The sequence below is a fragment of the Phlebotomus papatasi genome, chromosome 3 (genome assembly GCF_024763615.1).
Source record: "Phlebotomus papatasi isolate M1 chromosome 3, Ppap_2.1, whole genome shotgun sequence".
NCBI classification, from domain to species: domain Eukaryota; kingdom Metazoa; phylum Arthropoda; class Insecta; order Diptera; family Psychodidae; genus Phlebotomus; species Phlebotomus papatasi.
Window position 1 is genome coordinate 45,876,428 of NC_077224.1, and position 22,336 is coordinate 45,898,763.

At 30.9% G+C, this 22,336-nt stretch overlaps 2 protein-coding genes and 1 long non-coding RNA gene across 6 annotated transcripts in view; 1 reads left to right on the forward strand and 2 right to left on the reverse strand.

Annotated features, from left to right (window-relative positions):
• Nucleotides 1-3,399: 3,399 nt before the first annotated feature.
• LOC129807977 (guanine nucleotide exchange factor MSS4 homolog) lies at nucleotides 3,400-3,967 on the reverse strand. Its single transcript, XM_055857608.1, has 2 exons — nucleotides 3,772-3,967; nucleotides 3,400-3,702 (listed from the first exon to the last, which is right to left on the reverse strand). The coding sequence occupies exons 1-2, from the start codon at nucleotides 3,901-3,903 to the stop codon at nucleotides 3,463-3,465; spliced, it is 372 nt and encodes a 123-aa protein (XP_055713583.1). The 5' UTR covers nucleotides 3,904-3,967; the 3' UTR covers nucleotides 3,400-3,462.
• A 45-nt stretch (nucleotides 3,968-4,012) lies between these two features.
• On the forward strand, nucleotides 4,013-4,842 carry LOC129807979 (uncharacterized). The gene is made up of 2 exons (XR_008752341.1): nucleotides 4,013-4,145; nucleotides 4,314-4,842. It is a non-coding gene; the product is annotated as an uncharacterized LOC129807979 (long non-coding RNA).
• Nucleotides 4,843-6,869: 2,027 nt separating this feature from the next.
• Nucleotides 6,870-22,336, reverse strand: part of LOC129807976 (protein phosphatase 1 regulatory subunit 14B) — a 46,248-nt gene continuing 30,781 nt past the window's right edge. For all 4 annotated transcript variants that reach the window (XM_055857606.1, XM_055857605.1, XM_055857604.1 and 1 more), the window contains exons 2-5: nucleotides 14,732-15,023; nucleotides 10,225-10,299; nucleotides 9,862-9,903; nucleotides 6,870-9,615 (exon numbers count right to left, since the gene is read on the reverse strand). In XM_055857606.1, coding sequence (XP_055713581.1) covers nucleotides 9,574-9,615; nucleotides 9,862-9,903; nucleotides 10,225-10,299; nucleotides 14,732-14,950 — 378 coding nt within the window. In that variant the 5' untranslated portion in view covers nucleotides 14,951-15,023 and the 3' untranslated portion in view covers nucleotides 6,870-9,573. The remainder of the gene's footprint in view (nucleotides 9,616-9,861; nucleotides 9,904-10,224; nucleotides 10,300-14,731; nucleotides 15,024-22,336) is intronic.

The following is a 22,336-nucleotide window of genomic DNA, read 5'->3' on the forward strand; positions in this document are numbered from 1 at the left end:
AGAAAAAATTACTTTTTAAAATTTTTCTTTTTGCAAATTAGTAGCCTGTTATCCGTAGATCTTATTTATATATTTCGAAAAAATTATTGCATTTTATTTTATATAAAAAATTATTGTTTTACAAAAATTGATAATTTTTGAAAAATCAAGTTTGTTGCCTCATTTGAAAAGTTACTCAAAAGGGTCAAAAACATGCAACTAACTTAAAATAAACCAACCATATTTTGAGTTTATGTCATTTGAGAGTTCAATGGTGCGTTTGGACATTTCTAAAGTTGTATATGATAAATACATGTGTAATAATAAATAACAAGAAATAATCTGTTTTTTGATAATTCATAAATTAGGTTAAAATGGCATGTTATACGGAGTGAAAAGGTGGGAAATCATCCAGAGATACTGCCGGAATGAATCTGCGTCGTTAATTGCCAAATTTTATAGAAAATCACTAAAGGTTAGACATAAAATATTCAAATATTATATTAATGAGGTACGAGTACATCTGAAAAACGCTACTGGCAGACCTAGGGTATCGACTCAGAGGGGTGATAACAGCATTGTAAGCAAGACCATTGGTAAGCAAGACCAATCTGAATAAAAAGTTGTAAATTTACTTGAAACATTTTAAACAAGTAAAACTACAATATTTTATCCAGATTAAACTAGCTAACCAATCGAATATTGAGAGGCACCCAAACATTCTTACCATTTTCTTTCAAAATGTGCTGGTTTTTGTAACTGTAGGGACCTGTGTTCCTTCAGTAACCAACTATCTTTTAATTTATGAAGCAGACATCATTGGGTCACTATCAGAGATATTTACAATGCTGTTATCACCCCTCTGAGTCGATACCCTAGGTCTGACAGTAGCGTTTTTCAGATGTAATCGTACCTCATTAATATAATATTTGAATATTTTATGTCTAACCTTTCGTAATTTTCTATTAAATTTGGCAATTAACGACGCAGATTCATTCCGGCAGTATCTCTGGACGATTTCCCACCTTTTAACTTTTTGTAATTTGTCATTTTTAACCTAAATTATAAATTATCAAAAAAAAAACAGATTATTTCTTGTTTTCTATAATCACTTTTATATACATATATTTACCATTGACAACTTTAAAAATGTACAAACCCACCATTTGCCTCTCAAATGACATAAACCCAAAATGTAACCGGTTTACATTAAGTTGGTTGCATGTTTTGATCATTTCAAATTAGTTTTTTAAATGAGGCAACAAACTTTTGATTTTTTAAAAATGACCAACTTTTGGAAAACAATTATTTTTGATATGAAATAAAATAAACTATTTTTTTTGAAAAATATAAATAATATCTACGGATTACAGGGAACTCATCTGCAAAAAGCAAAATTTGTAAAAGTTATTTTTTCTATAATTTTTTTCACTTGATTTCTCAAACATGCATTAGGCAACAAACTATTGACACCCACTGTATATCCAGTGAGGAGAAGAATTTTTATTAGTACACTGGAAGTCGGCGTCATATCGTCAGTTAAATCAGCATTTGTCGTAACTTCCTTTTGACAACTTTTCAGGAGACGAAATTTTCAGTTCAGTATTATTTTTCTTAAAAATGAGCCCCGAATGCGATACTTTTGAGTCAAAATAGTAAAAGTGACACTAATAAACTGTAAGTTAACTCGAAAAAATCTTTATAAAATTATTTAAAAGCTGAAATATTGAGAAATATGTTAGAAGAAACACAATAATATTTTATCGTAACTTCCATCATTTATAAAGCCGTAACTTCTAATGTATGGAGATCTTGGAATTTACGATAATTTTAAAAAACACATTATATCAATTTTAATTACTCTAGTGATAATGAGTGCCTTTATTTCACTAAATTTGTCAATTAAACTGTGGTCCCTGACCCTAAAAGCTTTGATTTCATAAATTTTATTTAATAAATTTTGTGCGCCGCATCGCTTGTTTTGTTTTGAAATAATGACAGATGGGCAGGGATTTTTCCTCACTTTTTTCTCACAAATATCGAATTAAAATGATTTAATGTTGCATTATTCGCACTTTCTTTGGATATTTGGAAGAGTTTGTGAACGTTTTATTGAGAAATATTACATTTTTGCTGTAAATTGCAAGCCACGCACACGAGCAAAAGAAGTTACGGCAAATGCTGATTAGAGCAAATTTTGTATGAAAATTTGTCGTAACTTCCCCAAAAATGGAAGTTTCGACAAATTCTGATATAATTTTTCTCAATTAACGGCACTTACGATAATTTTTGTTTAAAATAATTTTTAATGGGCTTATTTCTTTTTCTCAAGTGAGTTTAATAAACAAAATTACGCCGATTCTATATATGTATATATCTCAAAATCGCAAAAATGAAGTTACGACAAATGCTGATTTAACACTTGGAAGGACCCTAGTGGCAGTCGCTGCCAATTTAGTTTTCAATTTAATTTTTTATAGTAAAGAATATATCATTTCTCCTGGAGATATGATTGAATGCGTGCAGAATTTATCTGGCTATTTTTCCGTTACAAAATTTTTAATAAAAATTAAATATTAATGTAAATATATTGCAAAAACAAAAAACTGCACTCGGAAGGACCAAGTGGCAGTTGCTGCCATATGCATTTTATATGAGGGTTTGACGTTCTGCAGATGTTATTTTCTTGATTATTAATGTTTAAAAGCCTTAAAAAAACAAATTGAAAGTGTTTGTGCTAATTATTGAGATGAAATATAGGGAAAAGTGACATACCTTTAAATGCGTCAAAATCAGAATGTTTCAGTTTTTCTCTTATTTCCCAAAGCTAAAATTCCATTTTGTTAAGTGAAATTAATAGAAAATAGTTAATAGTATTAACTATTGTTCATAAAGTAGAATTTTTGCTTTGAAAAATAAGAGAAAAATTAAAAATTCAAAGGCTGCCGTATTAAAAGGCAGACCACATTCCCCTACTCCATGATTCTGATAAAGATAAAAACATCGAATGATTAGAAATCTTTAGATACAGTACCCAAGGAGATAAAATTTCTGATTCAGACACCAGAAAAGAACTGACTGAGGCTCCGAATGTTAAAATATATGTAAAAATATTAAAATATTATATAAAATCCGATAAGTGGCAGCGGCTGCCACTTGGTCCTTCCGTGACACTTTTAGTTAGGGTTCTACGAAGTGTTAACTGACGATACTTTAGTCGTAGGCGGGTAATTTTAGAGTTATTATGACGTCAAATGAATTCCGTAATTACCGTCATATTATTCTCCACTTTCCGTCAATCGACTCTCTGACGACTGTCATAGGACCCGTTTTTGGAATCCATAATACATACATCCAACGGTAATCTTACTCCAAATTGCTATTTGGGGGGGGATCTTTGAGACATTGAAAAATCACATCTCCAAATAAATGCATGGATTTTTTATGATACAAAATAATGACCATTTACATAAGAAAATTACCTCAAACATGCTTCACGCGGGAGAGAGCCACATAGGATTTTTTGCTGGTTATATTGTGGTATCCAACTGGACCTGTTTCGCAGTCAGCACATACCAGAAATTTGGTGTTTTTCACCGTGTGGGAGACTCCAATGTTCTCAAAGGTGAACATGTCATCAACTTCCCAGAATTCATCCAATTCCTCGGTCTCAGCTTCTTCCGGGGAAGTTGCATTCTTCTGTCTCATTAGCGGTAATGCATACTGCAATAGAGGATTGTGTTAGGACCTCTGAAAAATCTGTAATTCCCGCAGGAATTCTGCAAAACAAACCTGTTGATTAGTATATTGTGCACTGTGTGACTTTAAAATTGTGGAATTACAATACATGCACTCGACTTTTCTCTTGTTTTTAGAATTTTCCACTTCATCACTGTATTTACTTGCTGACGAACATGTTTCCATCCTGAATTTAACAAGAAAATGGTGAAAATTCTAAGGAAATCCAATTGGAAGATGTATTCAAAGCGGAAAAGTCCAATTTGAGGTTATGTCACTGCCTGACGTTTGCACCGTCATAAAACTTGACGAAGGTTTTTTTTTTCTCAGAATTGTGCTATTTTCTCGTATACACTTAAATTATTCCTAGATTTTCCTTAATTTAGTGCTCTTTTGAGATATTATTGAAGACTTTTATTATATTTAAGGTAAGAAATTGCAGAAAATACAAAAGAGAAGCTATATTTTCAAAGAAATTACAAAAAATGTCCTACCTTACTGCGTTCACCTTCTTGAAACTTCCAGACTTCCATAGGAGTCAAAGATGAAATTTTCTCTAACAAAATATAAAAATAAAAATATACTTGTATGTGCAGATCATGGAAAAGCCAGCTGAGCCTCAGAAAAAGCCAGTCAGAGACTTAAAATCGCTTCCAACTCGCCAATACATTGACCAAACTGTGGCTCCAATTCTGCTCAAGGGGCTGCAGACATTGGCAAAGGAGCGCCCACCAGACCCTGTTAATTTCCTGGCAAATTATTTGCTGCAGAATAAATCGCGAAATGATGAAAGTCCTTCAGCTGCTCCAGCAGAAAATTCATAAAACAGCATGCGTAGAGATAAAAAATATTCAAATATTGTTTTCGTTCAGTTTCTGACATTCGCACATGCCGGTTTTCGTCATGGCTACACTTCCGCTCATATATATTAGAACGCCTCATTATTATTATTTTCTAAATCTAAATGTAAACCAAATTAATTATAATAATATTCCACTGCAGTAAGCAAATAAAGTTTATCATTAATTTGTAAACATGTATCATTGAAAAAGTGAAAGAAAATATATAATTATCAAGCTGTTAGAATGAATTCATTCAGTAGCAAATAAAATATTCTCGAAAGAATTTAATATAATTTTTTTTTTGAAGAAAATCTTAAAGTCTGAAATTTCTCAAAAAATAAACAAAATAAAGTGTTTTAGATCCGAACTTTTCGGACTGAAAAAGCAGCGTTGTCAGCATAGCTTTGCTGAAACGGTCAGCAAAAATATGCTAACTGGTCAGCAGTTCTCGAACAAAATGTGCTAACCAAATGGAAATGAAACAGAATAAGGAAAAACCTCTCGGGGCCAATAGGTATGACAACTAACAATTACAGATTGCATAAATTCGGAAAATATTTTTTTCTTAAATTTTGAAAACACTTGTTCAAACTTTATGGGTACTCTCGTCCCCAAAAATTTAGAGGTCAAATGTAAGGTTATTAGGTTTGACACCAACCTTGTGACAAAATTCCAAACGGGAGCGACATTTTTGACAATATGGCCGATAATTTTGACATTTGGCAGCGCGGGAGATTGTTTTCAGGGAAGTTTTTCCTATATTCTTCCTGATTTTGGTGAATTCTGATTGTCCAGGAAGTGTCTTTTCTGCTTTTGAGAAAGCTTAATGTGTCTACAAGGTCTACAATAACATTGTGTTGAAAGAAATGTGTTTTAAAGTGTTACGTGTAAAATATTATGAGGAATCTGTTTACAAGCAGGAACTGGATATTTTTTTTAGCACTTCCTGGACATTCAACAAGATACACACGGCTCTTCGTTATCCGGCTGACTGGGGGACAAAATGACATTTACGTTTTTTGAATGATGAACGGTTTTTATATTTTGTGCTGTGTGAATTTATTTTCTGTCTGACAAAGGACAAGAGAATTTTCTTCGTGGTGTTTATTTTTTTATCACATTATGTATTAAAAACTTCGATACAATGATAATAATATTTTAATTCATACTGGAGAAACTTCATGATTAGTAAAAATAATTTTGAATACATCAACCGCCAGTGTTTGGCAACTGTTATCCGGATAACGAAGTGCCGGATAACGAAGAGCCGTGTGTACTGATCAATAATTCTTCTTGTTTTAGTGATCAAAATTGTAAAGGAGTCATTTGACACACAAAAATTATTCACAAAATTGATATTATTGGCTTTTGGAAAATTGAAGTTTGTCTCCTTTTCGTTCTTTTGGGGACGAGAGTACCCATGACTTTTCCAATTTCCCAGAGGCGGAAAAAATTCTTTCTCCACAAAAGTATCATATTTGACGACTAAGACTTACAATAAAGTGAGTTTTACTGAAATTCGTTCGCTGGATATGTTGTGGTCCGGAAAAAGTTAAAGTCACTAAAACTTGAATTCGCCTGACTTAGAGAACGCCGAGATTCCCCAACAACTATAAGGTCCATTATAATATCCTTATTATTGATGAACTCCTCGCCGTGCTCCATTACTTTTTTTCTTATCGGGCAACCCTCCGTGCTTCATTTCATACTTAATGTTCTCTAAGGTTTAATTTCTTAGTTCGCTCAGTTAGAACTTTCCTTTAAATTTTGCTACAGATTCCAGACTTTTAATAAAATTAAGCTGAAAATGTTCTTTTTTAATGTCGGTGTTCACTGGATTGTGTATCACTTGTAAATGGTTATAAATTGAAGACACAAAAGTAATAAACTTTTTTAGATGTTGCAATAAGAAAATATTTTAAAAAAATGATCTAATTCATTTGTTTATGTATAGTGATCTCAGCGATTAGAAGAGCTTTCTAAGTAAATCAAAGAAGAACGTACCTAGGAGTACTGCACCAAATTTCGGCCAGCATGCAATTTCGGCCACTCCTTTTGTTCCTCAAATTTTCATGAATTTTTAATTTTTGTATAATCTAATAGAGATTATACAGTGCAAAAAAAAAACAAAAAAATGTCCCATCGACGAATGAGTTGACATGATAAGAACTTCGAAAGAATTCCGGAAGGACAAGGAACTTTGAGAATCCAGGTGACCGATTGTAAAGAATCTCTTAATAAAAATACAATAATACATACTGACCCAATCACATAACCATTCCTGCAATCGGATAAAAAGAAACATCACAATGCTACGTAATCATTTTATTCAATTACATTTTAAATGTATAAACATACTCGATATTAAATGTAATTGTGAAGTCATGCTGGTTTACATTACACTACATTGAACTCTTTCAAATGAATTCCAGAAATTCAAATTGTACACAACAGTTTTTTTCCTTTACTCCTCAGCAAGAACATTGCACCATATAGCTTCTAAATTATTGATAAATTTGCAAATTCTGATACTCCGTATTTCTTGCTGATATCGTGTAATTTTTCTACACTATTTTTTTTATTTACACTAAAATGTTGGTATTTTTGAGGATAGCGGTTCAAGGACTCACTTCAATACTTATTCGACTAATTATCAAATAAGTAAATCTATTAAAATATATCAACTAACTAGTTAATTAAAAGTCTCCAAAAATCTATCAGATGAATGGCCAATTTATTTATTTTCGATTACGTCTAACTATCGGTTTTATTATGGAAACATTCCACTTTTAAGAATGCTTTGATTGAAAGGATCCATAGAAATTTCGATTTTTTTTTTATAATTTTGCATGTAATGCCCTGGACCAGTCACGGCTTAAGTCGAGAGCCGGCTTAACGTAATTATAATCAAAATAATGATCAAAATGTTCCCATCAGTTTCTGACTAATCTCTGTCTTTCGGATTAAGCTGAGAAACGGCTTAATCAGTGGGAAACTGATGGGAATTTAGCCAAATCATTATTTTGATTATAATTACGTAAAGTCGTCTCTCGGCTTAAGTCGTAAGTGTACTAGGGCATAAGGGTAATTTTAAGAAGATCCGATAGTTTCCCTTTTTTTAGACTTTTTTATACTTTGAATAACAGTTTTAGTCAAATCAACTAAATATAGATATACAAATATAAATTATAGATAAATTTCTTTAATTTCTATGTCACTGAATTTGCTTTTTTGTGTCATACAAACGCTTAGCGCTATTTTATTTTAAGCACAATATCTCGTTTTTCTGTAAAAAATTGATTATCAGACAACGATGATTTTGTATAAATACGAAATTTTAGTTTTGCTCCGTTCAGTAATAACCTTTCGAAGAGTCAAAGCCACACTACGCCAAAACCTATTCGAAAATCTACCGGAAGCCTTAATGTAAGTTCATGTACTCTCCGCTTTAGCGCTAATTTTGTTCTGCCATTTCGAATTTCGGTATTCTTGACACTTTCGTCAAAAATGTCAACAATAGTGTGTGTAAACGTTTGCTGCAAAAAGTTTATTTTTGTGCAGTTTTGTGGAATTTCAAGATGGCAGAACGTTTGAATTGCAATTTTATTAAAATAAATGTCCTTTTCATGAGCTTACTGTTGTGAAACTCGTCGGTTTTAACGTTAGAACTTCCAACGAATTTATAGGTAAGTTCTCAATGATATACCTACGAATTCAGGGTCCATCTAACCTAATAAAAATTGAAGGTATTTTTCGCTTTTCCTTGTAAAAAATTTGCAGATATTGCACCGCGATTTAGACAAATGTGCTCCTAGTTCTTGTATTATATTATTTCGGTGCACAGCTTTTAATGCACAATTTCGAAATATATATCAAACTGATAAGTCAATTCTCTTTAGGAAAAAATTTGCTAGTAGTTTTCAGTGCCTCTATGCAAAAACGTAGAAAAATGAAATGTCGAGAGGACCCTGTTCGAATCAGTACAGAAAAAATCTCAACCGGAGAGAGCTCTCAAATCGGGAAGGTTATTACTGAACGAGAGAGGATTGTTACTTATAATATGGTTTTGAATTTAAGAAAAAGAAAATCATTTGACTGCCATTGTTCTGTTATCAATTTTTTACCATTTTATTAGCATACAAACATTTATTGCGCATATAAAAACCAGAATATTTTTTATTGTTTTCCTTTTTTACTGACAATATGCGATTTATTTCAATTTTCAATACATTAGATATCAAAAGCTTTATTACATGTTATTATCATCACGATTTTGTTTTTGTTTATTCAACTGAACGCTTAGCTAAACAAATTTTGCTTAATTTTATGATTTTATTTTTGTTTTTAATAAAACACAGAGATTTCTTATATATGATGATTGTTGGCTGCGGGAGATGTAAATCTAACGGACGCTGCAGTTATGCTTAAATAGATTCGTTGCATGCATTACAAGATTTGATTTGGACTATTTAGCCAAATTTAGCATTATTTCTATTAAAATTAAATTGGGCTGTTAAAATTATGAGCAAGTAATCTATTATTTTTGCGGGGCAGTGACGAGCCTTTTACAAATAGAACTACGCCAATTCAAAGGAAATATTCTTGTTCTGCTGAAAACAAAAATCCGTTTTACTTGCCTTTTGGGCAATTTTTCTGTGATTACTATTATAAAACCCCTCTCTCATTACTAATGCTTATAAAACGCCTTATTACATATAAAGTCTATTTCTTTTGATATTATCGCCATCCATTTTTCTTGACATGCCTACAAACATTGTTGATTATACAAAAGTGGAGGGTGATGGTGGGTTTTACATAATTATAAATTTAATAGAATATAATAAACTATTCCCTTATAATGATGTAATAAAACGAATAATGATGGACTGTGTTGGTGGCGCGATTCTATGCTTAAGTCATTAATCTAAATACAAAAAAAAACAATATTAAGCAAACGATATAATTCTCGTCCACATTATATTTGTTTTTCTCTTTATAGACCAAAATGAAATGTTCAAAGTGTTTTGGCACGATCTAGTAAATCACTTATGAATTTCTGCAAGAAAAAAATCAAAATAATATTAGCACGAACACATTTATGAAAAAAAAAAATCTTTAGGTATATACCATGGCAGCAGAATTCAGTATAAATATTTTCCTCTTTTAGTATTAATCTGTATTAATTTGTTTATTTGACTTTAAAAATGCGCGTTTATTTTTCCTTTAAAATTTTCATTTATTCAAATTAGAGTAAATATTTATACTACTTCCCACTTCAAATAAGAATTAATATAAATATTACCGATATATCTGATTGGGGCCTCTTGCAGTCCGATAGCAATGTCTGAAAGAAAGAGAAATTTATGTCAAATCAAATTTAAATCACAAAGCATTAATTTATTTTTAAATGATTAATAAAATTAGGAACAAAATAGAAATGTGAGATTATCTAAAATTTCACTTAATCGAAATTGATTTGTACCACATAAGGGCACCATTAAATTTTATGTGTGTCAAAAGTGTTTTTCATTTATGTTTAGCAATTCATTTGATAATGAAATTAGCAATTAGGCCGTTTTGTTTTTCGTAAGATATAAATATCAATACACCCACTGCTAAACATAAAAGTCACTATGCCATTATATTCATAATAAATTCTACTCACGATTAGATGAGACCTTCGGATGTCATCTGTGTCCATGTCCAAGATTTCATCAATATCCACATCTATTGCTTCTTCCTATATTAAAGAACAATATTTAAAAAAAAAATGTTAGAAGATGCAGACATTTCCCATTGACTTTAATTACTTTTTGATTGCAGTAAATTGTATTGCTAATGATTTATTACTACTTATAATGTCTATATTTCAGATTGATGCCCATCAAAGACTACATACAACATCTATATGCACTTAGAATGGAATTGCGGAATTAAGGAACTCTTCTTATCAAAAAATGGAAATATAATTTTTGGTCCTTCGAGCCGTATAAATTAATTTCAGCAAAAATTGCGCCCAAGGAATTTCTCTGTTGCTGGAGAATAAGTTTTGCCTATTATATTACTAATATTATATTACTATCAAGAAATCAAATAACAGAAGCAAACCATACCAAAACAAAGTATTTTTGGTAATGTGGAGGAAGGCCTCTTAGTAACCTTAAGATACAGTCGCCAATTTAAGACAATTGTGGTCTACATAACTACAAAATAATCATTATTTCATGTGATATGTTCCAACAAGTTATTGCATTTCGTATTTTATGAAAAATATACTTTAGTTTTTTTTAATATTATAATATTTACTAAATATTTTAGAGAGGCACTGAAATGCAAAATATATACATGATAATACAGGGTGGCTGAAACAATGTATCAAAATTGAACGTTCATAATGTACAAACCACTGGTGACAGCGGGTTTATAATTCATATTTTGCATAATGATAGCTCATTATATTAGTTGCTCTCAAAAGCATTTTCGAAAATATTTTGTGAATATTTTTTAATCCTCTATAGAACTCAAAGTAAGTGGAAGTAAGCTATAATAATACTTTATTAGGAAAAACAGGGATAAAAATTGTAGCAAAGCGATTTATTTTCACGAGCTCCTAGAAGATCTGTATTTCTAATCAGAGCATTTTTATGAAAAAATTTGTGTTCTCTTGGCCTCATTTCCTGCAGATCCTGCAGATTGTTTTCTTCTATCTCAAAAGGAAACGAGCTCTTCTAGACATTTTCTAAAAGTTGATTTTGTGGAGATTCTTGAAAATGCTGGAACAATTCTAAAACTGTCACATTCCATTTTCTCTCTATCTTAACGAGAAATGTACTTTTCAGGTCATTTTTCACAAACTGTTTGGAGCAAGAAAACTCTCTTATGTGATCAGTGGAAAACATGAACTTAAGACCAAATGTGCTGTATAAATTTCATAGTGCAATGCCATCTGCTTTTTGCGACTTTATTCCCAGTGGTCATATTTAATTAAAAAAATTTCCACAGGGGAAATCTTTCCCTAAAACGGACAATGGATTCGTGTTTTTCGGTTATGAATTATCCTGGTAACACTCAATTGCAGGAATTTTGGAAAAACATTATTCAAAATTGATATACTCTAAGGAGTTTATTTAAAAAAGAGTCCTGAAAATTTTAATTTTTTTTTCTCATGAGCTGGAATTTCTTAAAATAATAAACGTTTCAGGACTTCATAAGGCAATTTATAAGGCACATTGGGTTTGAGTGTTCAAAATAAATAAAATATATAAATAAAATTTGAAGAATCGATATTATTTTATTTAAAAGCCTAGAAATTAAAGAAGACCTTAACTGACGTGAAGATAATATGAAGTTAGGAAACGAGTGTCCATGCAGTTTTTAAAATAATTCGATAAGACTATACAACAGTGATTTTGTCTCTGTGTTCTCATGCTGTTTTTTCTATTGGGTCAAATGATTTTCAAAAATACTTAACATTTTGATTTCATTTTCTTTTTGCACCTGGAATCTAGCCAAAAACGTTTTTGCCGTTTTATGGTACTTGGGTGTCTGTATCACCGATTTTGCAGAAGCGTTTTCTTTCTCAATATGGACATATTTGTTCTCCTTTTGCATGCCCGATATAATCTTCTGGACAGATGATGTTCGTAAAACAGATATCAGGGGCGCTGTAGTCTCATATGTCAGAAAACATGAAAAAATCGAACTTTTTAGCAACTTTAAACACAGATATCTCAAAAACTAAAACTGACCTTAACAATCTGTTTTGTGGGTTTGATAGAGAGTTTTATTAGCTACATTTTCGTTCATGTACAACTTTTCTCTCAGATTGTTTTTACTCTCGATATCGATGTTCAAACCGGTGCAAAATCGGTGATATAGACACCCAAGTACCATAAAACGCCAAAAACGGGTTTGGTTAGATTCCAGGTGCAAAAACAAAACCAAATCAAAATGAAAAGTATTTTTGTACAATTGGATGAAGAACTGGCGTGATGTGTATTGATAGGGGACTCTCCGGTGGTGGTCAGTGGATTTGAAGTCACTTCACAAAGAAAAACACTTCTTTAATCTTTCCCAGAGCTTTCGGTCCTGGATGTGGACCTTCTTCAGTGGTCGACTAAACTATGTTTTTTGTACTTTATGAGGATCGTTATTTTGTGTGGGATTGAACAATATCATCACTTTCAGTTTATCAATTGGGAAGGCTTTTTTCAGGAAATTGTTTTCACTGATTTTCAACTTTTGAACAATTTTTCTTAGGTACGGATGTGATTTGGCGCTTTCTGTAAATAATTTGAGTCCCCTATCAGTATTTTTGTAAATCATTTGATCCAAACAATGGAAAAACAGTATGAGAACCTGGGGACAAAAAAGAAGTTCAAAACTGTTGCATAGTGTAATAGAGCTTAGGCGTATGCAGCCCACAGATCGTACCATATACAATCTGCTATACAATCTGCTCTATCTAAATTTTTTTATTAAAAAAAATATTAGTATTTGCAAGTGATATTGTCAATAAATTGGATTTTTTGCTCGATCTTTAGGAAATACAAAGATAATACAAATAGTCTTTAAATCAAAAGTGTGCAAGAACCGTTTGAAACCGAACAAACGTCAAATGAAACTTGTACGTTAATGGTCAAAACGCTACCTGAACAAACTTATTTTGACGTTTATTCGGTTTCAACGGTTCTTGCACACCCTACTTTAAAGTGTTAAAATTTTTCTAAAATAATAAAATCTCAGCTAAAATTAGATATAATATGAATTCTTTTATGAAATACAAGATCTTTAATATCTTATTCTTTTGAAATTAAAAATAAATTATTCTTTTGAATTGTAAAAATTCAGAATGTTAAGAAAAAAGGGTCTTCATGCGGCCTTTTAGTATAGGGGGAAGTGGGGTGCTTTTGAATTGAGTCAGCTTTCTTTCAAATTGTACCTTTTATCACATTTTTAAAGAGAACTGAGCCTTATCACACGATTCAGCTTCAAGATTGGTTTTTGGAGCTAAATTGTATTATAATAAAGACCAATTTCATTTAAAAATAGGAGAAAACCAGTGATAAAACCAGATAAGCTTATGGGAGCTGAGATTCTTTACAGTGAACGAGTTTTAATGATTTTGATGGTTCTAACACTGTGAGAGAAATCCGAAAAAGTTAAAATAACATTCTGGAAATGTTCATTTTACCCTGCAGTATTGATCTGTAATCGGTGTAAATATTACCCTTTTTAGGTGTATTAGGGGTTAAAGTTACCCTTTTTCATGTTATTTTTACCCTTAAAAAGGTGTATAATTAACATTAAAAAATGTTGATATATTTTTACACCTAAAAAGTGTTAAAATTATGAGGAAAAAATGTTAATCGCACCCTCTTTTTTCTCACTGAATGAGTGTCAAAACGTGTAACTCCAAAATTTGTGCCTGATCTGATAAGGTCGCATTTTACTTCGGACTACAAAAGATTGTAAAGTATTATCTCAGCTAAAAAGCCAAGTTGAAACTTGCCCCAATTTAAAGGTGCTCTATTTCCCTCTGCTTTTAGAACAAAGTGGAGTATTTTTGGAACGTTCTTAGAATTAATATATCCATCATAAAACCATAAGTAAAATCTAATCATTATGATATGTCAATTAATAACTGCAATAATCTTCATAAATTGATGAAAACCAGAAATTCTGAGAAGTTTCATTTTGATACACTTTTATGCAATCAATTGCAGAATGTGACAAGCACTTATCAATTATTTTAATTTATATAAAGTTATAAGAGTAAACCGCTTTTAATTACATAAATGCTTTAGCTCCGTGAAATTGCCTAATTTTTCTCTATATAATATTGACTATTAATATGTTAAGGGCATTAGCATTCGCTGTTTTATTTTATATTCTCTGACGCAAAATTGAATATCTTTCCTTGATAATATAATGTTCGTCTTATCGTATTTGCTGGAAAAGGTTTAGCGGAAATTATGTGCGTGTTATTATAGGGGAATTGAGTTCGACAAATTAAACATCACGAAAAAAAACTCATAGTCGCCAAATCGCAAGGCTATAAAGCAATCTCGTGAGCTTTTTTTCTCATATTGTATGATAAGTGTTCTATTTCGTGCTGAAGAAGAATAAAAATGTATGGCATATAAAAAAAAAGAGAAGGTGATGTGTCTTACCGATGGATCGAATAGTTTTTGCAATTCATCAAAGAGCCACATTTCTACAGCTAGTCGTTTTCTAATCAGACTCATTTGATGTGACCCATATTTGGCGGTTAGGAACTTTTCTCTTCGCTCCTTCACTTCACCCTTGTCGCTGAAATTCACCCTCAGCCCCGCTCGATTTGGTGAACGTTCGCAGTCATTATTCATTGATTCCACAACACCACACTGCATTTTATGTGATAAATCGCCACAGGATGTTTTTTTCTCACTCTTATGTTGTTGATTCTATCACAGAAATGATTTTCTAGAAAAAAAAAAAAAGAAGAGAATAGTGATTGTGAGAAAGGGAAAAAATTAGTCTCATGACATGTTATTCTTTTGTGGCATTGACTTCCACATAATTTTTTAATAGAGACCAATTCATGCTTAATTAATCAATTGAATTGTTGATGCCAACGAAAAGGAATTATTTTCCCATGTATTATCATGCAATGGATATCTTAATCCTAATTATTTGTCAACTCTATACATATTCTTTATCTGCCTTAAATGATATGTTTGTTTAACCTACTTAACTAAATTATGCATACACACATACACATTTAACAATGAAGAGATTTTCTATATTATTAAAATTATAGCATGGGAAATTATTACTTATTATTTATTTTTTTAAGTTGCAGTTAATAAGGAACATATACCAAATAACTGAATATAAGTTACATCATAAAATAATATTCAATAAATTTTGATAATCAACAATTCTCACGCACAATGAATTGTACATTTACAATCCAAATAATAATTGTTGCCATAGATATAACCATTTATGCGAAATATGATGGTTGTTTAAATCTTTGGCATATTGATATTTTTGTATCGTAAGTTTTATTTACACCATTTACACACAAGACAGCAGGAAATCGATTATTGAATTTCAAAAATTCTTCAGAGAATTCATATATTAAAAAAAGTTCATATAGGGTAAGTGTGCCAAAATTCGGTCAGTTTTCAATTCCAGCCATTTTGAGTATAACTTCGGCCAATCAACTAAATCAATTAAAATTGACTTAATTTTCGAATGGTCAATGATTTTTTTCTTTTAAATAAGGGAAGAGCACCCCGGATAGGAATGTTGAGAGACATGCTCGATGTTTAGTTGTAAATATATGGTAAATTAAGCTAATTCAAAACCTGCTCCAAATGGAAACGTCATTCTTTTCATGCTAAATACAGCACTAAATTATTATATTTATATATTTTCTATACCACAGTTTCATTATTTAGTTAATTTTGCTCCAAATAAAGCGAAAATCCATTCATATTCACAAATTTTAATTTGTTAATTTCTCAGAAAAATTAAAAGTGTACCTTTTCACCATCATATTTTTCATCGATCGACCATGTTTTCCAATGAAAAACACAGTGAGGTGACTGTTGTTTATTCGTTTTATTTAACATTTATGTCATATTTCTGGCTAATTTTTGTTAAATAAAGTGTTAATCTTTATTGTTAACGGTACGTGAAGTTTTCAATTTTTTTCTATTTCGTGAACATAAAGGTTTTTTCTGAAGTGTCTCCAAATGCTTCAATAGGAAATCCCGGAAATATGATTTTTTTGGAGAGATTTTCTTATTGTTTTAGATGGGAAAGGAGAAAAGACCAGAAATAAAAACAAATTCTGCACTCAAGAGTAACTTAACAAGGTTTTTGAAGCCTTTTGTCGCGGTTTCAGTTACACTGTTTGTCTCCAATTAGAAACTTTTCCTTGTCTCCATTTGGATTAATAAAAAAAGAATTTTACTAAACAGTAACATTCTAGAGAAGAGTCAAGGAACAAATTTATGTAATTTTCTTTAGAAATAATATAAGCTTAATGCGTTGAATCTTCTGTCAAACAAGTTAAAGCGTCTGGAAATGGTTTTGAATTAGGACATATACCCTAAGCCTCAAAATACTATTTGGTATTTTTGTGTATGCTAATCGGTATATTAGGATCCATTTAACTATATCTCTCCATTTAAGTTTTAAATTATTACAGTAAATAATAAAAAATAGATGTAATTGCAACTATGTGCTCTGTACCTCGGATCGTCACGACTTTATTCAGGTGTTTTACGGAAAAAATGGTTTTGTAAATTCAATCTGAGCTAATGCATTGCATTCTTATGAGAGTTAAATGGTACAAAGCAGCTAATAATTTTTAAAAAGTATTTAAATTGATGCAACAGTAAGGTAATAATCTTACGATCCGAGAAACAGTGCCGCTTGCCGGTGCTCCCTTATTCGTTCTTTTTATAATGTAATAACACAAAAATCAATAAATTTTGGGTATAATTTAAATTAATATTGTGTTACAGAAATCGGTGTGGTAAGAGCCTTACAAAAAAAGTGACAGATCGCTTTTGTTGATACAGTAGAGTCCCGCTATAGGCCATCGCTCTAAAGTCCACAATTTATCGACCGTTGATTTCAAAACACTGATTTTAAGTTAGGTTATGTTTTTTAGTACGCGACATGTAATGCCGTCATAATTATTTTAATATTTTTGGCAAACTTTATTGAGTAGCTGTGATAATTGTGATTCATAATGAAGAGAACGAGGACAAGTACGAAAATCGCAAATAAAGTGGAAGCCGTCGAGCAATTTCAATACTAAAAGTCGTTGATAATTTTAAAAAATGACATGGACTATAGTGCTACCCAAGTGTCAAATCTGGAACCAAATATGGACTATACTGTATTTCTAAACCAAAAGGGGCCATGTTTAATCTTGTTGAAAAGGTCTTGGATTTTTTAATAACTATGATACGCTTCCAATCCAAACCGCTAATGAACCGATTTTAAACCGATAAGTAATTTTTATCCGAAATCCAATTGCATAATTCCAAAGCAGAGGGTAGCAAGAACCGCTTGAAATCGAACAAATGTCAAATGAAAATTGTACGTCAATGGTCAAAACGCTACAGACAAACTAATTTTGACGTTTATTCGGTTTCAAACGGTTGTTGCTTACCTCTGTTCCGAAGCTATCTTGGGCGATATTTTGAGTGATTTATAAATCATTGCAAATCAGTTTTAAACCTGTAGACGGTAAATGATGGTAAAGTACTTTGGAGTACTTTGGAGGTAAAGTATTCGAGCATAATGCAAAGGATAAGGCACTTGTCATTCCTTTTAGTTTAACAATGGAGAATTTCTCGCGTTGTCACTAATCGTGATGTCCACAAGCCCGGAACCCCCTGTAGATAGCGCCACTACTGATAAGTACATACGAGTTTTAATTGAGTAATGAGTTACAATAAATCCATAAGGCTCTTTCCTCCATATTTCTGTTAAATTGCTTTAAAATCGCGTTTTAAACAGATCTCACTAATTTATTTAAAATATTTAAAAGATTTATTTAAAATATTGGAAACAGGAATGAGCTGATTATTCTATTATTTTGACCATTTTGACAAAAGAGAGTTTTTCTAAATAATTTTTTTATAAGTACACTAACGGCGTTATAACATTTGCACATTAAAATTTTAATGTGATTCACATTAATTGTCGCTTGTGAGCGTCCAAATATGTTATTTGTGCTGGCTTTGAGTCACTCAATATTTGGGGTTTTTCTATTTATTATAAATAAGTTTAAATTTACCTAAAGCATAAATATTTTTCACATTAAAAAATTAATAAGAAAATCGCATTAATTTTTCGCATTAATGCTATAAATCAATTTACATCAAATTTTGCGGGCCAAGTCTACATTTTTATCAACCAATAGATCAAATTTTGAATATAAAATGATTCAAACACACAAATTACACATTTGGACTCTCACCAGCGACAATTAATGTGAATCATATTAAAATTTTTATGTGCAAGTGTGATAACACAGTAAGACTACTTATTGATTAATAGATTCCAAAATAGTTCAGAAAATAGGCATTAAAGTCTTGGGAGAAGTAAATAAGACTTCGCGGAATCCTAAAATTAATGAGTTCACCGCTATACTTCAGACATTGAAATAACGATTGAAATTGATATTCCCGAGTTCGAACATTCTGCGAAGTTTTTTTTTTACAATGTGTGGCCACTTTTCTCTCACAGTTTCTTTTTCCGCGTTCTCAACAGATTCTTTTCTTTGTGTAATTTTATGAAGTCATCATGGATCCATTTATTGTTTATTCAAATAACATGGTTGAGTGAAAATATTATAAATTCACATAGAAACGAAAGTCCGCGTGATATCGTCATCATCAACCATTCTTTTTGTGTGAAAAGTCTTTTTAACATTCACAAAAACATTCTATATTGCGTGTTTTTTATATGTAGAAGCATCTCTTCTGTTATGAAAATTGTTACATTTTTCTATATACATGCTTTACAATTGTTATTCCTTTCTGTGACTTGCAAGATTATTGAAATATGTCATACATATATAGCAGAATAAATTTTTACCCTTTGTTAATTTGACAACATTCTAGAAAGGTCAATGGAAAAATATTTTGTGTTTATGTTATGTGCTGAGAAAGAAAAGTTATATGTATTTGTTTTTTTTTTATTGAATGATGGAACATTGTGCGATTGTTGTGTAATTGAAAGAATTTTTATAATTATTGATAAATTAATTATTTCCATGAATGTGCTTTTTCAATGTTGTTAAATATTTACAAGTCACTGAAGCTCGGAAATGTACGATTTCTTCATGATATACATTCAAGGCGCTTCGCGCCTAGGCATTGTATCGATTGGTACTCATACTTTAAGTGATTTTTTAAAGATTTATGAAGTTTTTTAGGACCCCTGAAGACACTTTTTGTAAGTTGTTTTTTTTTAATATCATAAACATTTTTCACAAACATTGTTCGTAACATGATCACTTAACTAACATTTTTTTGTTTTTTTTTATAAACATTTGTTTGTACATTTTTGTTTGTCTGACAAAACATTACGAATAAATGACAAAATTTTACGAACATGTTTTCTGTGTGTTTTCAAACATTTGTGAACAAATGTTTGTAAAAAAACAACAAAATGTGCTCGTCAAATGATCATGTTGAGAACTATGCGAAAAAGTACAAACTTTTACGAACTATTTTGAAACGAGCATTTCGTAAGTCCCCAATAGGAATTTACGAACAATTTTTCGAAATATTTTTTCTGTGTATACTGAAAACAAATAAAGTAATTTTTTTTAAAAGATTGTAAAAAAAGAATGGAGAGACAATTGCTCATAACCTAAAGTCACATCAGACATTTACAGACCTCAGATTAATTCAACAGTCCTTTTTTATTTTTTTTTTTAAATTTGCTTATCCATTAAAAAACGTAGATTAGCGTTTTTAAAGAATATTTTTATTGGTGCTTTAAATTGAGACATTCAAGCCTAATTAATCCAATTGATCGATAAAACGTCTTAAACTTTGCTTAATTTTTAAGTAAAAGACCAATAAATCAAAGTCACAGCTACTTAGGGTGAGTGTACTAAATTTCTGCATAGAGTTGCATGCAAGCGCCAAAGCCTTAAGTTTGAAATGTAATATTTTTAATATAGAGGAAGTGTGCCAAATTTCGGACAGCTTCTAATTTCGGCCACTTTGAGTGTAATTTCGGCCATGGAAATAAATTAATTAAAATTATGTATGTAATCTTCAAATAATCAATGAATTCATTTTGCTTTTGAACATTTATTCATTTTAGGATGTATTAACACAAAGACAGAAACCCTCCCGAAAAGGAAGTAACAAAAAATATCAATATGAATTAAAAATATTGTATTTCAAACTTAGGACTTCGATGTTTATATGCAACTATGCCGAAATTTGGCACACTTACCCTAAAATGACTTTTTTGTTACTTCTTTTTCCGGAGTGTTGCTTTGGAATCTTGAAAAGTAGATCATCATCTTTGTTTTCTCTAAAATCATTTTTAATACATTTTAAAATGAGTAAAAAACAGATATAGCTTTGGGTAATATTTCGACCAGCTTGATTCTCATAGTTCAATGCCCTTCCGGAATTCTTTCAAAGTCAAAATTTGGAATTTTGGGGTTTAAAAGGAGTGGCCGAAATTGCAAACTGGCCGAAATTTGGTACAGTTCCCCTATTGCTTTTATTTATGCTTTTATTATTTTTATCATTGAACATTTTTTTCAATTTAATCTGCTTGAATTCAGTAAAATAAATAAAAACAAACTAACTTCTATGCAGCAGGTCTTCCTATTTAAAGGGCATGAACCTCTTGATTGTAAATCATAAACCTCTAAATTCTATTCTAAATCACAAGATTCTACTCTACAAACTATTTTATTTTTCTTTCTAGACCTTAAGACGTTAAATTGTTCATTTTGTTTGTAAAGCACCTGATATTGAGGGCTTTGGAGTTGAAGCACCCAACTTAGGTATGCACACTCAACTTTATGTATTGTATATTCCTAATAATCTTACATATTTCCATTTATACAAATCACACTTTAGTAGAAAAGTTATTCTGTTATGCGTTTGCAGAATCTTATACATTCGCATTAAAAGCATTTCTTCTAAGAATTTAGTTCTTTGTCATGTAAAATAAGTATTAAATATTATATACTTATTTTTTTTCTATAATTCAAGTATGTGAACTGTAAGAGATTATATACTTTGGTAAATTTATAATATTAAAAATCCTCTTTTATCGTTTGATACTGACTAATCGGCCGCTAATGTATTGGCGGTACTAAGTATTATCATTCGTCGAGCTGCGGTTTATTGGTGTTCCTCTTGCCGCATCGGTTTAAATTTATCTTTTCATGGTAATATGTATAATACTCTAAACTACAGCTAAAATATCGGTGAATTAAAAAGATGAGGACTGTAAGAAGAATGCTTTTTTTCATAATACATTAGAGCAAAAATTAAATTAATCCTAAAAGATATTCCGCACATAAAACGCTTTAAAGTCATTTTACTTAACAAATTTATTGGTTAAAAAACTTATGAGATTTTATAATGCATAATGTTCATAGCCGGATATCAATTGTTGTTGTTGGCGTTAATATTCTGTAACTTTGCTTTTAGAAAGGTGTGTTTTTTTTTTAATTTGGCCAAAATGGATTAAATGTTTTTATAATTACGTAGATTGAATACCGAGAATTGTACAATGTATGTAACTATGGATATTAAGATTAACTAATAGGGTTAAAACAATGACTTTAATAAACCATTGACGCAGTAGCGACAAAGCTCGCAAATTGAAGTAAAAGAATCATTGATATGAGGCATAATATGGGCATCCACCGTATATCCGCTTCTTCACAACAGTGCCTTTGTGCATAAGTGTAAAACTAGTGATAAGCCTTGATAAGTTCATGGTAACTGTGATTCTTTGCATCCAACCCCGGAGTGCTTTCTATTCCGAATACTTTTTGTCCGTTTTAATTACTATGTGTATGAAAGGATGGGCTACATCAAAGGAAAAAAACTCTGAATCCTTATATGCTGAACAGACCTAAGACTTAATCTGAGTGATGGCTTAATGTAATTATAATCAAAATAATGATTAGACTACATTTCCATCAGTTGTCTGCTAGGGGGAAGTGAGGCAGCTTTGAAATTTGGCCTTTTTCTCCTGGGATTTAGCCTTATCAT

Excerpts from the sequence above, each read along its gene's own strand:
- LOC129807977 (XM_055857608.1), bottom strand. The coding sequence starts at position 3,903 with ATGGAAACATGTTCGTCAGCAAGTAAATACAGTGATGAAGTGGAAAAT. Across the intron at positions 3,703-3,771 it reads CACAATATACTAATCAACAG|TATGCATTACCGCTAATGAG; the intron begins GTTTGTTTTGCA and ends CCTCTATTGCAG.